Consider the following 19,503-nt stretch of genomic DNA (forward strand, 5'->3'; position numbering starts at 1 on the left):
TCACAAGGAGGGGTTCGTCTGCATTTTTTACATTTTTACCTAAAGAGGGACCAATATTTATAAAGAAGTCATTAAAGCCATTTGTTATGTCCAGAGTATTAGTAAACTTTCTCACACCATCAGAAAATTGGGATGGGAAAGTATTGAATGCCTATTTCTTATTCAATAGTTCATTAATGAGGTTCCATGTGGTTTTAATATCGTTACGAGACTGTTCCAATTTTATCTGAAAAGTTGTTGTTTTTTGCAGTTTAATAATTTTGTGAAATGATTTCTATATTTTTTATAAACTTCAATATTAAATGGGGTGGGACTAAGAACACATTTTTTGTATAATTTATTTTTTTAAATAGAGGATCTTTTTAGGCCTGGTGTGATCCAGGGCTTCTAACTTGTAAAAAAAATCGTTTTGCTGTTACAGACCTGATGTTGCAACGTTGTCAAAGGTCAAGTAATAGTTTCCGTATTGAGGACATAGGATAAAAGATCCAAAAGCAGGACTTTCCCATCCAACAAATGTTGCATTCCCCACACATGATAGAGTGAAAATATATTTATTTAATCACAGAATCAGCAACATTTCATACACTGTTTGTTCTTCTTCCCCCACTCCTCCCAAGATGTACATAATAAATATTACCTGGACACTGTGCTCTTTTTTTTCCCTGATTGTCTAAGTAACCGCCAAGTAACAACAATACAAATCACACTTAATGTAATCTTTTCTGTTGCCCTTTATACTCCATTGCACAAACAAAAGGAATGACAATTGTAACATCTCCTTATTGGGAAATGAGGGGAATTGCTGGTTCACATAATAAAGAAATTTGGACCATGTGATAATCACACGGTCAAAAATTCTGCTTTTGCTGCCATGTCTAACAGCAACATTTTTAAAAACACAAGATAAAGGGAATAGGGACACGTTTGGAAACTGAGACTCAATGTTAAAGCTCACAATTTCAACCTCCCAGTATTAAAAATGTACACAACTATAAATGTTATAGCATTAGCAATTTTCTTTTTCTTAAAAAACAGCAGTTGGAAAAAAATGGCCAATTATTTATTTGTCCAGTAAATCTCACTGCCATAAGTCACTTTTTTTTTCTTTTTTTTTTTTTTAAATCAAACAGAGTAAAAAACAAACAAAACAAAACAAAACAAAACTGGAGACTCTCAGCCCGTAATGAAGTGTTCCTGTAAAACCCCATCATGTCCAAATGGCTGAGCTGTGCCACATCCACGCAATCCTCCACCTGTATTCGAACAGGTTATCCTGTTTTAACGCAGTAAAGATCCTTTAATGTTTTGAGTTCTTCAATCAGAGTCTTGTTTTGGTTCTCAAGGACAGCAACACGGTTTTCCAGGCATTTGACATATTCTTTTTTCTTTCGTCGACATTCACGAGCCGCCTCCCTGAAAGAGGGGAAAATGTGCAGTTCGTCAAACTGAAATATGATGTTGCAGGCGGGCCTAAAATATATGAAAATGTACAGCATCTTATAGCTGCAACAAACGGTAAAAATACGCAAGGCAATGGGAAGAATTCAGCCTGGCAGTAACGCATATATAATAAATGTGTATGTTTTTAAGGGCGAGTCTTTATTTTAATCATGTTTACTTTTATTTCTACAGTAAAAGTTGTCCTGTTAAACCACTGACCACCTGCTAACCAAACATCAAAGCTTCAGTCAAAGGCAACACAACAGATTTTTCTGTTACCAAGAATAAACTGTGTCATTACCTGTTTTTTGCAAGCCTGATTTCCCTCTTCATTGTTGGATCATCACTCTTACCCTGGGACAGCCCGACAGGAGAGGTCATCACAACTGTCTGGGGAAGGGAGACGGATGTGGGAGCTGTGCGTATCTGGTACGTTTGCACCTCTCCTCCTGCACCTTAGTAAAACCCGACAGCCAAGGAAGGAAAAGATGGATTAAAGGAGCCATGTGACACAACTTTCATCACTTGACTAGAATTCCTTTTCTTTTACTTTGACTTTTCAAGTGAACGTCAACTCTTGCTAATCAATAAGTTTGTTACGTGTTTTTTAAACTGTATAAATGAGCATGAATGGAAGTAAACACCATCTCTGGAGCATGGCAGATAACGCCATCTACAGGGAAAAGATTCTAATAGAAAGACAGAAATGAAAAAAGGAGAAAGAAAGGCATAAAGACAAAGAAAGAAAGAAACTGGCTTTACAAAAAATTCTCATATAGTGCGACTGAAGTCAGCGACCTCCTGTCACTGGAATAGACTGGGGAGAGCTATTCTGCAAAACAGCATATTTTAGTCTCAGCGCAGCAAAACACTTTCTGCATGGCTGCATGATGCTTAACCTGTTGCCCCAGTTCACTTACATAAGAGCGCTATACTGTCAAATAACACTGACCCAAAAACTGACCAAAGTTAACAGCTCACCTTGTACAACAACCTGATTGCTGGGCACCAGTATTTGCTGGCCGTCGGGTGTCTGAGCATACTGAAGGATGGTGGGGCCTTGCTGAGCTCCACCAGAGTTGGCCATGGTGACAGCCTGTAATCCCTGAATTCCTTCGGACCCTGGGTTTGCCAATTGGATTGTGCCATTAGCCGCTATAGTAACTAGAATAAGCACAAAGATAAAAATTTAAAATGGGTAAGTCATGTTATCATTCTGAGTATCATGGTTTTGGCAACTAATTCCACACATTTTAATTAAAACCTAACATGTTTGTTTATGGTATAAAGCACTGTGAAGGGAGCATACTAACATGAATGTATATAGTAGGAGATGATATCCCATAATGATCATTATCCCAAAACCAGATAGTCGAAAAAGTAATTGTGAATTTCTAACATTTGAATGCTTTCACCTGAGAGGTCAATGGACCCCACTCTGACATCACTCCTTCTTTTACACATGTGTAGTTAAAGGGAAAAGCTCTTACTGTATTGGCCACTGCTGGTTTGGTAGATTTGGGTGGTTGGTACTGTAACACCTGTCAATGCTGGGCCGTTATCCTTCCCCTCCATATGAGACACTTCCTCAGCTGAAAGCTCATTTAGGATTTTTCTGCAATGTGTGAGGAGGAGGGTGATTACTGGAATAAGAGGATGTTGATTCTTCTTCTTCTTTTATTCATTTATGCATTTCTCTTACCTGTATGATGGCCGTCTTGCCAGTATTTCTCTGGTCTTTTGAGTTGTTGCTCCACTGTCCGATGAGTCCTGTGAATCGTCGCTATCTGTATCCTGGGCCTTGGCAGAGGAAGATAGATTCATAAGTGCATGAAGTCATACGACAAAAAAGTAGATCCCATGCCTTTTTTTCCTGCATAGTTTGAGAGATAATCGCTAGATCCTATTTGAAGCCGTGCCTATTGATAAAGGCAAGGTAATTGGAAAAACACCAGAAGGAAAAATGAACTTCCTCAATATTTCATTCAATAAAAATAGCCTAATATTTCTTGAGGGGGTCAGTTATCCTTGGCACCAGAGGTCTGTATTGCCTCCACCTTACAGAACTGTGTCTCACATTGTTTTGCCGAATTTCTTGCTCTTTCATGCAGAATTCCTTCTGATGCAATTCTTTAGGGTTTCCTTGGATGAAATTCCAAATCTGAAAAATTTCAATAGGATTGACTCTGTTTTGCTCTCTCTCCGATTGCACTCACATTCAGTTCGACACCGCTGGCTGCAAGAGTTACCTGCAGATGTTTTGATTGAATTTTAGGAGTTTTGGGAGATTATATCAAACAATAGGTGCTTTTATTGATTATGTGATGGCGAACAGTCACGATCAGATTGATTTCAGGTAATTTGGTTCTAATCATTAAATCAAATAATTTCAAAGATTCATTCATTTTAGGGCTTTAGATACAAATTCTGTGTGTCTGATGCCTTTTAATATTCATTTGAGTTACCATAAAATAGGACATTTTGGACCAAACAGTTCTATGAAATCCCTGAGGATAACTGGGAAGCTTCTACGAGCATTTAATACCTTGAATGACTCTGTTTACATGTGAAAGAGTCACAATAGTAATGTAAAAGCCAGCTTTCAGCTGGTAGACAGTGTTGTACGTGTCTGGCCAAAAAGGGTCACCAACTGGATTTAACTTACAAGTGATCCGGGGGTTGCTTCATTTGGTCATGTCAGAGTTCTGCAAAGCTATGTGCCCCCCCCACCAAAAAAAAGTTCTGTGGAAAACCTGAAAGACCAGGTTTTTTCCCTGACAGCATGGGTACATAACACGATGACAATGCCTGGATTCAAGGGGCTCAAATGTGAATAAGAGGTTCAAAGAGCACGAGACCTCATTTTTGTACATGAATTTGCCACCACAGATCCAGACCGTAACCCTATTGAGAATCTTTGGGATGTGCTGAGGAAGACTTGACACATGTCTGACTGAATTAATGACTGAATTAATGCAACTGTGGACAGAAATGAATTTTTACATTATATACGTTTTTGCAAACAACACCACAGGAAATACATGCTTTAATGAAAGTTAAAAGTAATCCAACAAAATATTAGAGTGTATGACTTTTTTTGATGGCCACAGCAGTGTGTTTTCTCCATAGACTCTAAAGGGGAACTGCGGTATTTTCAACATTAAGCCTCTTTTCTGAGTCGTCTGCAATGTTTTAGAACCCCCCTCACCGCTTTTTTGATGTTTACTGCTGTCTCCGGTATTTGCCTAAAACTTCTGTCGTGTTTTATTTGGCAGCTCGTTCATGCTCGCACTATTTTCTTAGCGGTGGCGGAGTAATATCAACGAACATCCAGTACAAAATGTCAAATAAAACACGACAGAAGCAACTTCTCGCCACGAAATTTGATATGGATTACCAGTGCACACCAGTAACCACTCCGGTGAGTTGATGATTTTGAAAACGGACGTTTATTGTGCTTTTACGGACCTTTCTAGACATGCGCATGACTTGCCGTTCTGAAGCAGGTTGAGAAGAATCAAAATTAGGCAAATACCGGAGACAGCAGTAAACATCAAAAAAGCGGTGAGGGGGGTTCTAAAACATTGCAGACGACTCAGAAAAGAGGCTTAATGTTGAAAATACCGCAGTTCCCCTTTAAACTCAATAAAGTTTTGGTTTAACGTTCGTATCAGCACTCTGTGTATAGTTTTTAAGACTATGATGATTTTGCAGCGACTGTAACTGATGTTGTGTTTAATCAGTCAACATACACTCGTGCCACCTGGACCACTTACTGGACTGTTATTTCTCAAAGTGTTCATTTTGTGCGGGGAGAATAACTCCTATGAAGTGGCTTATACAAGACCCTACAAAGACCCATTTCCATGTCAGAAGCTCCAATAGTTATAGGAAATATGACAAAGTTGCTAATATCTGAAAGTACACTTCCAAATAATTACACGTGGCATTTGTTTGGGCGCCGCTCTAACTTTAGGTATTGAGTCATGATCGAACGTGCTCGTTCAAATAAGCTGCATAGTAAATTACTGTATTTAACAATCATATTAGGCGATGATATATTAGTGGTCCTTATAGTCCTTAACATCAGTGCCACATTAACACAGATGGTCTCACCTGTGCAGTCTGAACCTGAGGGGACTGAATGACTGATGACTGTGCAGACTGGATCACTCCATGAACCTGAAACTGACCCCCTGGTAGTTGCACAACAGCCACAGAAGAACCACCCAGTGACATCTAGAAAAATGCAAATACAAATTCAAACTAAACAAATGAATTAATACATTTAAAAAAATTTTTTAAAAAAGACTCCATCTTATAGTGTTTGTACACACAAAACCAAATTCACTTTAACTCAAGAAAATAAAAATAAAACAAAGGTAAGAAAAACTTTATGTTCTGACGCATGCATCAGACTGAAAAAGTGAGTTATATTAACTCTTGTCACGTGGCTCCAACTGAAATGGTAAAATAAATATAAAATCTTTAACCAAAGACACTTTGTTGTTGCCTTTTGTTGAACTACCAGGAACCTCTTAATTTCCCTTCATAAGAACCAGAATGAGCTAAAGATCCTAAAGGTCAAAACATCTGATTAGCATACAGTGTTATTCTTAAGTATTTTGTACAGTAAAAACTGTTCACAACAAATGCTGCAGATTTCCCAAAGTCTGGACATTGTCTCTGAAAGGATTAATAGCTTCTGAGTCCACTTCACTGAGGCTATTCAGTTCACTTTTATAATAATGGTGATGCTGGATGTGTCTGTAATAAAACAAACAAAACAAACCCCACTGTATAAATTAACCTTAAAAGGTTCAACTGCACCATAGTATTTATGGTATTATCGGTGCAAAAGTTTAGATGGCCAGGTCAAATATTCTTCTCATATGGCAATTTCAAAGGGATCTATTAGTTACCTGCTGGGCTATCTGTGAGAACTGAGAGGTTGTGATGGTAGTAGGAATGGTTGCAGCCTGTGATTCAGTGCCATTGCTGCCCTGCTGTACTTCTTCCATAGTAACTGGGAAGAAATAAATCAATATTACTACTTTGCACGAGCTCTAGTGTAACAACAGTTGTCTCTGTGCGTTGCCTGCTTGTGATGTAACCACTAAGCTATGGCCTCTGCGCTTGTTGTTAAATAATAGACACCTTCACAACTCTTGTCTCCCACTATGAAACAAATCGGAGAGATGTGAAACTGGTATTTTGCTTTACTAAGGAATTAAAGTTTAAATTAGGGAAATTAAGCTAACTAATAATGGACTTCCTCATTGGTTCAATAGCGTTTACATCGGATTACGAAACATATCCAGCTCCTACCTTCAATACTGCTAACTTTTTTTACTTGAACTGCTTAATGCCAAACTTTATATAATGCGCGACTTTATCCCAACAAGACATGTGTTGTTGGAAAGAGAGGGCTGTTACTTCTAGATAGTTCGGTCTCACTAACGTTAACCCAGCTAGTTAACAGCAGCTAACCAGTTAAGCGGACGTTATACTGTTAAAAGCGTTAAAAACAATTGTTTTAGGACAAGGCGTTTGGTAAGCTTCGTTAGTCTGATTTACTGGATGAGCGAGCATTTGTCCCAGTGAGTAAATATATGTAACTCTGTCACTGGCACGCAACTTATCGCGTCAAAAGACGTCAGCGATACGGGGAGCCATTAAGCTAACTGCACCTTCCCTTTTCGTAAAACGGCGAGGAGTTGACGAAGCTGCAGCCGCCATTACGGTTACAGCGGAGCAGACAGCAAGAAGAGCACAAAATTACCTCTCAGCCAGACAAATTTACCTTTTCAAAGGACGTGTAACTGCTCTGGTTCACAGCGTGGAATTCGGACAATTCGTGTGTAGACTTTTGATCAAAAAGTAACCTGGAAAGTTACTTAGCAGTAATGGCTAACAGCTAAAAACACAAAGATGTCAGCTTAAAAAAAATAGCTGACCACTTTTTCCCGAAAGGAAACGGGCGGGGCGGCTGAGCAAAGACGGCATTACGTAATGGTGTCTTTAGGCTTTTTGATTGGTGGAGGAGTTTGAACTACAGTACTTAAACATTCTTTCTCTTCTGGTTGTATTTCATATTACATGTACACGATTTGTATTCAAGCGTAAACAAGCAAATAATAACTTAGTCTGTTAATATATAATTATTTTAAAAAATATGGTGGATTTTCATGCTAGACGACTGGCAATCAGATTTGCTTCAACACATACATTACAATACTGCTTTTTGAAAAAAGATAGCTTTTATGCACGTTAAAGGGTCTTTCTGTATGATTACTCATTCTTTTTATGTTCTAAAGTTCCTTTTTGTTGATAATGCCTCTGAAGCATTTCCAAATTTTAGACTGATCTATCGTTCCTACAAAGGTACAGCATAGTAATGTTTCTGTTTTTACTTATAAGTTGTGTGTGTACACTGCTACTCTTTTAGATAAAGCATTGTATTGTTTAAATTCTGTCACACATAATCTGTATTATGTGGTAAATGTGAGTCTCAAACAGTATGTGGTTCTCATGTATTCATATGAAAATGTGCAGAAATATGGAAAAATGTAACCTATGATGTTGGGTTTCCTTTTAGCTATGCACTTAATGAACTTCAAAACCAGAGAAATCCAGTCTGCAGTGAAAGATCTATTGGACAACATCATATGAAATTGAATATTTGATATCATTATGAATACCCCAATTGCAATGATGAAGTTTTTTTTAATTTTTATTCAGAGGTTTTGACATTTAGGTCTATTCCAACCTATACCTGCACTCTGTTATGTCATCACTAAAAAAAAACTCAAGACACGTTAAATGATTATGTGTCTCTGTTTATTCTGTATTACTTTGACATAAAGTATAAAACACAGTACATCAAATCAAAATAGAAAATAAGTGAGAAAAATGGAAAGGGTTGTATCACCTTGATTTTTAAACTGTGTTATATGAGTTAAAACACATCTCCATGATTAAAAGATTTTCTCAGTGGATTACACCCTTTTGGAGCCAGTGTTGATTTTACCCAAATAATTCAAATACAACACACTAAGAGTGCATACACAAAATATCGACAGAACAACTTAAGAGAGATTAATAGAACTTTAAGTACAGCACTGGTTAAATTTCATCAGTCCTTGTTAGTTGTTTTTAAAAAAATTTATAAGCATCATGTTTTTTTTAACCAGACTGTGCAAGCTTTGAAATTAAGTTGCACTGTCAAAAGGATTGCATAGTGTATAAGAGCTCTGATGGTGAAAAAAAAGAGTGGTAACCAGAAGAAGCCCTTGTAGACTTCCCAGTAAAACAGGCAGATGGACTCTGGTCATCAGTAATCCCTCTTTTTGCTCCTTAGATTTGCAAGGTCTGCGATGACCAAGATTAATTCTGACCAATGTCTACATTTTATGGGTTCTATTCACAGATTGCACCTCGGGACCACTTGGTCCATCCCTGTATTAGAAGTTTTGCTCCCTGAATATACAGTTTCAAACATATTTATCTCCCTACGTGCCTCAAAACGAAATGTACCTCAAGCCAATTTCTTCTTGTGCCTGGCTGAGTCATGCAAACATTCTGCTGCAACCGCAAAACGCAACGTTAAAGCTCAGATGAAGTGCTGTTGGACTTTTTTTTTTTTCCTAAGTGGACTTAAATGGGGGCAAAAAACAAATATCAAGCAGTATATGTGAAAAATGATCAAACACACTAATGTAACACGAAATTGCGTTAATTACAGTCCACACAGTAGAAAGATACTGCAAGTAGTACCAGTGCAAAGTGCATTAATTAAATGATAATCCTTCCTGTTCACCTCTAATCATTAAAGACCCTCCCTAAAACTGTGTTTGGCCGGGCTAAATGTTACAACGGGACAACTGCAAGTCCAAAAATAATAAAAAACTATTTACAGGCTGACAGTAAGGGTTCATCACTAAAACACAGTAGAAGCCATTACAAAGAACCTTTGAATTATGGCAAGGAGCACAAGGATAGCACAAGATTTCAGGAAATTAAATATATTTTGAAAATACCTCTTGATGCAAGTATTATTAGCATTATTTTCTTTTTACCCTTTGCTTTCAGACATTTTTTTCTTCTTTTTTTCTGCCAATCAATTATGTATCAAATGTGGCTCAGCTTTGCTGCTGCATTCACAAGTGCTTATAAGTCCAGTGACTGAACACAGAAAATAATTCATGACACGTGATGACTCGCTTCTACTGACTACAGTACCAACAACAACGCTTTTGGAATTCAAATGAATTATTTACAAAGTTGCACACGCACAAAAAACAAAGTCTGAGTGAACCTTTGAGTTCTGAGAAGAAAACGGGTCCAACTGAGAAGATCGCGCCTGTTCAGCAACACAATGGCTATGGATATGAAATGAACAGTTATGGCCCTTCTTTTATCTTTTCCTTTCTTTCTTTTCTTTTTTTTTTCTTTTTTCTTTTTTTTACAAAATAACCTGGTAGCCTGAAAACAGTCCTAATACTGGTTCAAGCCTTCTCCACACACACTTCCCCCACTCCCATAGTGGCTGTTAGTAAAGGTTTTTTTGAGCATTAACAGTGAAAGCCCTCCCAGTAAACTCTAAAGCTCCTCAAACAAGATTTTTCAAATATCCCATATGCTCCTCAACATTAGTTATAATGCCTCATTGTTATAATAAAATAGACCATTTTTGAGAAAGTGCAATGCTATATCTATATGGACTAACAATGCTTTAAAGTTATTGATCCTTACCCTCCCATGTATAGCTAGTATCCCCGCATCAAAAGTACTTTCAACTGTTAAATCTTATTTACACTTCTTTCTGCTACTATTATAGTCTCTCAGCAGACTTATTCATCCAGAAACTATGAACTGAGAGAGGTGAGTCAAGCATTTGTACAAAAAATATTTACATAGCAACATATAGTATCTAAAATACAAAGAGACCATTGTAGTTACAATAAAGAATATAGCCTCTTTCCTCTTTTATTCTGATCCCTTTTGGATATCTGTGAAAATTTCCTCTACCACTAAAAGGAAAAAGCACAGTCATCAATCGTAAATTCAATAAAAGTTAAGTTAGGAATGTATGGCTGAAGTTTAATAAGGCAGGAAAGTATTAGAGCAGGAAAATCTTTTTGGCTTCATTATAAGGGGAAAAAAACAAGATTTTCTAAATTTGCATACTGACTGAGACAGACAGATGTTTTCATAGCTTGCCCTCTTATTCATCCATGTAATTGAGAAATAACAAGGGCTCAGCACATGCAGTTGTGTGCATTTATTTGAAAGCTGTATGTAAAAATATTTCAAGTTGTTTGAGTGAACATTAGTGGCTTTCTGTAGACACAAAATGGAACGTGTTTGTGGTTGATTACAGAATAAGAGATCAGGTTTCTACTAAGACAATACTACACGATTCTTTTTAAAGTGGACCTGTTGTGTTATTATGAGCGTTTTCAAAAAGGTTCTTTTCATTTTTGCAGTACCATACCACCTCTGTCCCTTTTACAAAATGTAATCTTTATGTAAAAAACACAGTGAGCAACTCCAAATATGGCAGATCCAATCATGCAATGGCCAAGATATGCTGGTGTCGCACAGGGCTGGGTCATGCATTTGCTTTACACCCTCTGCCAAGCCAGTCGTTGAGATGATGGTGCAGAAGACAGTGGATGATGGCCAAACAAACCCAGACCACCACAAGTGCTCACATGTTGTAAGCAACATAGATAGGATCCAGCTGGTCAGCGAGAAACGAGTCCCGAAGGTGCATGCGTTGCTTCTCTCCTCTGGAGTTGATCGGAATAACCCCCGGGTCCACAATAACCACCACACCCACGATGAGGTGGTGCTCCTCCAGGACCACGTTGGTTATCAGAGGCACCAGGTCCAGCGCATCCTGCTCTGAGCCGCACAGCTCCGACACCACCACCAGCAGGTTGGTCCATGTAAACACAGCACTGTGAGGAACAAGGACAAGGTGCATAAAGGAAATAGGAAGTCGTTCAAATTAGAAATTCCCAGTTAAAGGTTACAAATGATAGAACCAGAAACTCATTCATAGCTTTAGCCTGAAAGATGTTTCTTATTGCTGGAACAATATGGTAAAAAAAACAACAACTATTTTCTCATTTGTCTTTCTTGAAATAAAATGTATTCATTCATAAACAAAAATTCTGGGCTCTTAAGTTTTTTTCCTCTTTTCTTGATTCAGTTGAACTCATTTCTTAATTCTCTGTCTCATGAGCCACAACATAAACAATAATTTTAGAACAAAATGTGATAAATAAATTAACCATATTTTTCCTTCTAATCTGCAAGTGTTTTAATTGTTATCTGCAAGAGCAATACACAATAAAGGCCAGACTTGGTGTTATATATACCCAGACTCCTCAGGATCATGCGGCTAATGGTGATGAGCTCTGTTTAGCAGCTGAGACTTTTAGGTACATTTTGCATGTCTAAAAAGTATTTTCCTACATCATATAGTGACTGTGTTTCCGACCATTAGTGGCTTTCTCACCTCTCAGCAATACTTCGATGAGCCCGTGACACCGATATTTCAATGTCAATAGGATGGTAGCGCAACCCTCGTAACTCCAATGTCTCATCCAGTGAGCCCACCACGAACATAGCGTCATGCCGATCTGAGTGCACAAATGCAGGGAACATAATCAACCCGGCATGGTTTTTCAGACACAATAGAGGAAATTGTATAATCTGTGACTGCAGGACTGTGCTCAGGTCAATGTTGATAGTTTTGCATCAAGGTATGAGCTCTATCGGTTTACCCCCACTGGCATCCAGCAGCTCTGTTCTCCTCACAAAACCCAAGTAACCAGTTCTGGCCCATAAAGTGTGTGGGTCTCCAAAGCTGAGCTTGGTGTTGAAGTGGTCAGCCTGAAGACTCTCCTCTCCGTAGATGGTGTAGTAACCACTGGCATTGTGAGGGCTGTTCACCCAGATCTGAGTGGAAGAAGCACATGCTCACAGTTTCAGAGTAAAGACCACTTTACCAGGAGGCACTTTTCATCTTAATATTGTCACACTGTCATCACAAGGAGGAGGAATGTCTGCTCATGGCTCTCTCACCTCTCCTAGATGAGAATCACCGAGTGGGCCTTTGGTCTCCGGATTTACAATTATCACCCGGACACCAGGCAGTATCTGTAAATTATACAAATACATTACCAACATGCCTTAAATTTAAGATTATACAAACAATCTACGCCACTGAAATCCAGAAGATGTATCCCACCTTTCCAGATTCCATCAAAGGAAGACTTTGAGGCGCTCCTCTCTCCACCAGTCTCACTCTGAAACAGCCAAAAACACGTGGAGGCAGACACACGCCATCGTTAATAATTAAAGCTCAAATTAATTTGTATTTCAAGTGTTTGCGGTATCTTGTATTTCGAACCAAAAAAAAGTCATGCCACTGAATAAAATGTATGACTTGCTAATATTATAAATTCTATATTTCATGTAAAATAGTGCAAAGACATCATATCTGAAACTGAGAAATTCTTTATGTTGATTTTGAGTATGAGGGCAACATAGTTAAAAAGAGTGAGACTAAAGACTGGGAAAGGTTTTTATGCTTAAAGAATATATGCACTTTGTTTTTATTTACATTTTACAAAGCATCAAACCACCCAACAGTTGAAAACAGGATTGTATGTTCAGAATTTATGTTCGTTATCCCTGAGATTACCCAGGATTATGAGGGTTATGTTTGTCTTTCTTCCTACTTCTCTCACACTTATTTAGTGTTTTTTAAATATTTCTTTTATCAATGCAAAGCATTTTTTTAGTCTCACTACGATTAACGACAGAGGCAGATTAGCTAAAGCATTTGGTTAAATCTGAGACTGCCAAAATAATACAGAAACCACAAAGGAGAGGCATTATCACTAAGATATGTAAGGTATCAGCCAAGCCATAAAATGCATTTTCTTTATAAAGTATTCTTAATGAAAATATAAAAATTAAAGTGTCTTCGAAAGGTGTTGAGCCACCAAGTATGGCCAGAACGGGATCAATCTGCCTTAGCACTGACTGTACAAGTCTGTGGAAGACCTTATTTAAAAAAGATATTCCCTAATTTAGGGTTTTAATGTTGGTGGAGAGCACTATCAAACACATCAGTCCAAAATCTCCAATATATGTTCAGCTGGGCTGATATTTGGTCCCTTCCATTCCATTCCAAAGGAAAAATGGGAGCCATTTCCCTAAATTGGATATAACATATATGCATACGATTTACAGTGGCACTTTTTCCTAAGTGGACAAACAGATCCAAACCATACCAGAAAAATGCCTCCCACTACATAACAGAACTTACAGATCCCTTCACCGTAGGATTAAGGGTTCAGGTTTTTCCTTTATTCTTTCACAAATATATAAAACCTACTTTTGTGACTCTTTGTATAAATACTGAAGACTTGTAACATTTAATGTGTTGTCACCTGTCATGGCGTAGAGACTTCATGTCCACATACACCGTACAGGGATCAGGACCAGTGGTGCCCTATAACACACAAAACGTTATGTACAGGTCTCACTGGTTTGCATTTTAAGTTGCATGTGAAGCCATGTCCTGCTGGTTGCTGTACCTGCAGACACACAGCAAGGTTAACCCTGGAGCCAAAAGCAGTGCTGACAGCTCTGGATGAGAGCCCCACATCCTTAAACAGCTTGGAAAAGGACTGTGTGAGGGCAAGGCGAGGACGCTCCTCTGCTATCACTACGCAGCTCCGCACACATGAAAGGTTCACGCCACGGGCCTAAAACACACCCAGACGCAACAGTCAAATCCACAACTTTGTATGTTTTGATGAATGATCATCTGTGTTTGGAGTCCTCACCTTGAGTAGATCAGTCTGAGTACCCAGTCCTTTAGTACAGAGCTCCATAACAGAGTAGGAGCAGAAGGTGTCTCTGATGCGGTACTGACTGAGTGTGCTCAGCCACAGAGACAAGCAGGTCTCCAGCTCGAAGGGGGGAATCAGGATGGATTGGTGACCTGAGTAAACACTGAGGCGAGAAATCAAAGAAAAACGCCAGTGAGGGACATACACATCAGTGTATAACACACATGCATGGTAAGTGATGGTTTACTCTACCTTGCGAGGCACCATAAGACAAAGCCCAGACCACAATAGGGATCCAGACAGATGGCTATTTGTCGAGAAGAGTAGAGTTCACACTGAAGCTTTATGGAGCGACAAAGTGCACTGACTGCTGCATGAGAGATCTGACACAAACAAGAAAAACAGCAAAAAAAAGGTTCTGAATCCATTTTCAAACTTCAGAATTTTTGAAAATGTTTTGCTTAGAGCAATAAAAATGTAATCATTATGGAAAACATTACATGGACACAGCCCAGCCCGGTCAATAGTGTTGAACTGTTGAAAAGTATAGACTGGTGGTGTACGTGTCAGGATGAGTGCATCTGTGATTGTGTGGGACTGAAAAAGCACAACCTGACAGTCCCTGCGGGCATTTCAGTGCAAATTGCTGAACATATACATTTAGCCTATTATAAATCATTATAAAGCAAGAACATTAATAAGACCAATCTTTATGCTGTCTTAACTGCAGTAACTTTCACAATCTGAACTGGTGACGTCCAATGAATACCCGAGGTGGTGAAAGACATGCAAAAAGTAGCGCGTCTGACCTTGACCCCGGTGAGCATGCCTGTAGTGGACACACTGAAGTCCAGATAAGCTATCATCTCTGCTGTGGGGGGCTTATAGATTTGAGGAGGACGGCGGCGAGGAAGGTCATCTGTAAAGCAACAACAGTGCAAAATTTGCAGGGAACAAAGTAAAGAGGAAGGCATAATAAGAATTAAAGCTACAAAAGTTATTTCCAGATGTATATGGCTAATTTTGATACACACTGTAGAATCAGATGTGATGGATTTATGGAGATTTGCATGAGAATATGTTATATGTTCTCGATAATTGTTACTTAAAATGTGCTAAATTGTCAAGAACTGTATTTTAATGAATTGTGGATTCGAGGGTTAAATAGTTTTTTAGCCATTTTCTGTTCACGACTTTTAAATCTAAAATCACAATTCCATAAAACAGTGAGATGAGTACATAAGGCAAGCAAAAGTGACCCACCTCAAACATCGGAACTTCATTAAAAACGACCTTCTATGATTCATTAGCCTCGGATGAGCAACTAGCTTCACAAAAATGCATCATCCCCAGATGCCAGAATTTGTCTATTTAATTTTGTGAAGAGTGAAGCTGAAATGTGGCACCACTTAGATCTGGCAACTCAACACCAGAGCCAGCACCACATCCCAGATATTCAAGGGACACCCACTCGGGGAACAACGTTTTAGGAGCAACTATGGTCAGTGAAAGCTTGAAGGACTGATCTTGTGCATAGCCACAGTGATAGATAGTTGTGGATTACCAGCAACATCCGCTTCATTTTTCACTTGGTAGTTTTATAAACTTTAAGTGGAGACAGCTGGGATCAGCAGAGACACCGATACACCTCTGAGACAACCGCCTGGAGTCTTTCCCTCCCCCGCTGGTGTGCTCTTACTGCACCAAAGTGTCTTGGTGGTCAAATCCTTGCAGGTCAAACCCGGTACTATAATGTGAGTTGCACAGTTTAACAATGTTGGATTCGTGCGGTTCATACGAGGTGATCTGAGATCTAAAGTATTTTCAGCAGACACACAACAAAGTGTCTAAAAGCAGAGAGCACAACGGTCAAAAGCTAACCAAGCACCTATCAACTAACAAATCTACCCACTGATGAGTTATAACTGTAGATAGCAGTGAAGAGAAATGGCCCACTTCCTGTTTGTTGAAATGCTGCAAAACAATCAAACTCTCCACAAAGACTGACATAAGTGTTTTCTGTTAGATGTGATAGTTCTCTCACTTCACACCACAAACATACACTTTATATGCCAACTTCTAACAACCAAGGAGTCTCATTTATGTCTTCAGTTTGACTCACAACAAAACTCAGCTACAATGAACAATGAGTTCTAAATTCTTACTTTTATTTCATGGATCTGGTGGATTTAGGATACATGTTAAAGCTGAGCAGAACCAATAACAGTGACATGTAACAATTCTATTTTATATTTAATTAATTAAAAGTCAAGTTGAAACCATAATAAGATGGCATTCTGGTAAGGATAGGTCAAATCCCTTTGGTTTATTACCTGTGTCAATGATTGTTGGCCAAGTTTTAATGTTGACAGAAGCAGCAGCCTCTTTGGAGCGCAGAGTCCTCATGAGGTTTTGTGTCGTGAGAATACACGCAGCTTTACTGACCTGGCAACAAAAGACACAAGCGTGATCACATGAACATGAAAAGCTGCAAATGAAATGTGTGACAAAAACACCCATACTCTCTTTGTTTATTTATTATTTTATATATATATTTTTTTATATATATATATTTTTTTTAAATATATTTATTTTTGTTTGTTTGTTTTGTTTTGTTTTAGTTTACTTTTATCTATTCACCCATTATTTAAAATATCTATTTATTATTATTTTTTTTTTTATTATTTTACTATATACTTATTATACACTTATTTATCCAGTGTTTTTCCTCATGGGGATCTTCCACACCGGGGACTATGCCTACTCGGTCTGTGGGGTCATTGCTGTGGGATCGCCCTGGTTCTGGGTGGCTGGGGGATCCTGCACTGCAGCCCTGGCTGTGGTGTGGATGCCGGCCTGCCCTGATCTGGGCGGTTCCCCGTGGTGGCGGCCTGTGTAGTCATTGGTGGGCTGGCTCCTGGTGTGGACAGATCCCCAAGATACTGTTTCCTCACTTCAGCGTCAAGCCAGATTTTAATGTTGATTGTTGTTGATATTGATGTTGCTCATGTTGGGGGGTGGTGGGGGGTTGGTATGTGTGCAGTGTGGTTGTCGGTGTGATGTTGTGTGTGAGTTTATGCATGAATTGATTTGATTATTGATTTTATTATGTAAAGCTTTGTGCTGCTTTTTAGTATGAAAGGTGCTATATAAATAATTTATATAGTTTGATTTGATTTGATTGTACATTTGTGAACAAGGTGTGTACTTTAAAAAAAATCGTTGTAGCTTGAGCCACCTCATTTGCAAATACTGCCCCCAGCATAGATGGAAAAGATTTAATTGTACCTGAATTCCATAAGTTTGAGTCTATAAACATTTTTCTGTTTGAGCACTAGAGGTCTACTTAAGTTAAGAAAATGAAGCCTAAAAGGATCAAATGAATTGCAAAGAATTTGCTTGGTGTATTTACCAAGAAAAAAAAAGGAAAGTTCCCAAGCTACTGCTTATAATATCTGCACATAAATGACAGAAATTGAACAAATAACACACGTGCATCTAAAGACAAATGCATGAATATTTACAGAGCTCACACTTACATCAATAATCATCCGGACAGTGGGAAGTGTGGCTGCTAGGTTCTGAGGGTGCGGAGGCCTGACGTTAACTGGAACACATCCAGCATAGAGACAGCCGTAGAAGGCTGCAATCAAATCAATACCTGAGAGAAACACGCAGGACAGGGATAAAGTTAAAAAAAAGAAATTCACCCTGGTCTCACAATAATCTCTTTGGGAGTAACGGACAGAAATCCAGTGGCAGAGCCTACCAGGAGGATAGAGAAGCACTACATTCTCTCCAGTGTTGATGCTGCCTTTCTCAGTGAGCGCTGCTGCTATCTTCTCTGCGCGCTTGTGAAGCTGGACGCAAGTTGCTGTGCTCACAGTTACACCCTGAAGAACAGGATAAAATGTTGGACAGAGGAATAGATCCTCCCGAGGAACAAATCATGTGGTAATATCTTAAATATCATCTATGAGGATTGCACTAAAAGGTGATGTAAATGTGGACATTGATGAAATATTGCACCTCTCAGTGTACAGACAGATCAGTTTGGTACCTTGGCATTAAGAAGAACAAAGAGGACGTGGTCAGGATCTGTCTGGGCCCTCCACTGCAGAGCCTCTGTCAAATACTGATGCTATGACGAAATGAGAAAAACAATTATATACAGTACATCTGAAGGCCTGCTTTTAAAAAAAAAAAGTGTACACATTATTGCAAATATAACCAAATTCAAGTAGATATTTTGTGCTTATGGAAAAAATTAAAATACACATTAAAAAAAATAAAAATAAAAAGTAACGTGGTGCTTCGAGATTCCATAACTCAGTAGATGGTAGACTAGCATAAATTATCGCTTACCAATACACAAAGTATTCATACAACTTGTGAATGAACAATAACTTATGATGTTAAAGGTAAAGTGCATCTGCAATAAACAGGAAGGTGCATATCTTGTAAAGAAAAAAACAAACATGCAAATTCTTGCTTATGTCAGAATTGAACTCAAGCACACAAAATAAAGCCACAATACGGAGGAGATAATGGTATGAGCAGAATAAACACGGGTGTGGGGAACATGCCAGAGGGGACCGTTATTCTTACCATCACAGTGGGCCACATACAGAGCTACATCCAGAGAGAGACGAGAGCAGAGAAAAAAGAAGAATCCAGATTTTTCTATAAAACTGACCTCTGCTGGAGCTTGGTGCATAGTTACAACAGCAGCGGAAAGTCTTCAAACACCACTGTTTGCTCTACATAAACCGGTTACACATGAACATTAGAACTTTTCCAGAGACAGTGTGGACAATCTGGTCCAGTCTGTTTCCAGAGTTGCTGTTCACGTATGTGTTTCACAGCGGGAGACTTACAGCTGGCTCCTCGTTGTGTTGCTATGAGTGGCGCACGTGCCTGAACGTATCCACAAAACGAGTGGAAAAGTAACACAACGGTCAGCAGAAAGGAAAATGAGGCAACATCGAGCAAAAATACTTTGTCACTTGAATAGATGTAGTAAATGCTGCAGAAGATTTGCAGCTATGGTTGTACATCGTCTCATCTGGTGATCTTCCAGAGATTTCACCAGGGGACCAGGTGACAGATCTCCACATGAAGTTCGAAGTGAATGCTGCGGACATTTGCGCTCAGATATGCCATCGCTCTGGAACATCTCTAA

At 38.8% G+C, this 19,503-nt stretch overlaps 2 protein-coding genes across 5 annotated transcripts in view; both read right to left on the minus strand.

Annotated features, from left to right (window-relative positions):
- Positions 1–538: 538 nt before the first annotated feature.
- On the minus strand, positions 539–7,438 carry atf1 (activating transcription factor 1). Of its 3 annotated transcripts, none has more exons than XM_075460892.1 (8): positions 7,247–7,438; positions 6,366–6,469; positions 5,560–5,682; positions 3,146–3,243; positions 2,934–3,058; positions 2,425–2,607; positions 1,745–1,892; positions 539–1,416 (listed from the first exon to the last, which is right to left on the minus strand). In XM_075460892.1, the coding sequence occupies exons 2-8, from the start codon at positions 6,462–6,464 to the stop codon at positions 1,272–1,274; spliced, it is 921 nt and encodes a 306-aa protein (XP_075317007.1). In that variant the 5' UTR covers positions 6,465–6,469; positions 7,247–7,438; the 3' UTR covers positions 539–1,271. The 3 variants fall into 3 exon arrangements, with proteins under 3 accessions (XP_075317007.1, XP_075317006.1, XP_075317008.1); XM_075460891.1 differs by having other exon boundaries at positions 1,745–1,898; XM_075460893.1 differs by lacking the exon at positions 6,366–6,469 and having other exon boundaries at positions 1,745–1,898.
- Positions 7,439–8,158: 720 nt separating this feature from the next.
- The window catches only part of dip2bb (disco-interacting protein 2 homolog Bb), a 45,179-nt gene continuing 33,834 nt past the window's right edge, over positions 8,159–19,503 (minus strand). The window contains exons 25-39 of one of the 2 annotated variants that reach the window (XM_075460889.1): positions 18,930–18,953; positions 18,382–18,462; positions 18,091–18,214; positions 17,861–17,982; positions 16,655–16,766; positions 15,131–15,240; positions 14,574–14,704; positions 14,316–14,484; positions 14,064–14,234; positions 13,917–13,978; positions 12,707–12,764; positions 12,541–12,615; positions 12,240–12,414; positions 11,972–12,095; positions 8,159–11,408 (exon numbers count right to left, since the gene is read on the minus strand). In XM_075460889.1, the coding sequence (XP_075317004.1) occupies positions 11,156–11,408; positions 11,972–12,095; positions 12,240–12,414; positions 12,541–12,615; positions 12,707–12,764; positions 13,917–13,978; positions 14,064–14,234; positions 14,316–14,484; positions 14,574–14,704; positions 15,131–15,240; positions 16,655–16,766; positions 17,861–17,982; positions 18,091–18,214; positions 18,382–18,462; positions 18,930–18,953 (1,791 nt within the window). In that variant the 3' untranslated portion in view covers positions 8,159–11,155. The remainder of the gene's footprint in view (positions 11,409–11,971; positions 12,096–12,239; positions 12,415–12,540; positions 12,616–12,706; positions 12,765–13,916; positions 13,979–14,063; positions 14,235–14,315; positions 14,485–14,573; positions 14,705–15,130; positions 15,241–16,654; positions 16,767–17,860; positions 17,983–18,090; positions 18,215–18,381; positions 18,463–18,929; positions 18,954–19,503) is intronic. The other variant, XM_075460890.1, reaches the window with a different exon arrangement.

The sequence above is a fragment of the Odontesthes bonariensis genome, chromosome 3, assembly GCF_027942865.1.
Source record: "Odontesthes bonariensis isolate fOdoBon6 chromosome 3, fOdoBon6.hap1, whole genome shotgun sequence".
Taxonomy (NCBI): domain Eukaryota; kingdom Metazoa; phylum Chordata; class Actinopteri; order Atheriniformes; family Atherinopsidae; genus Odontesthes; species Odontesthes bonariensis.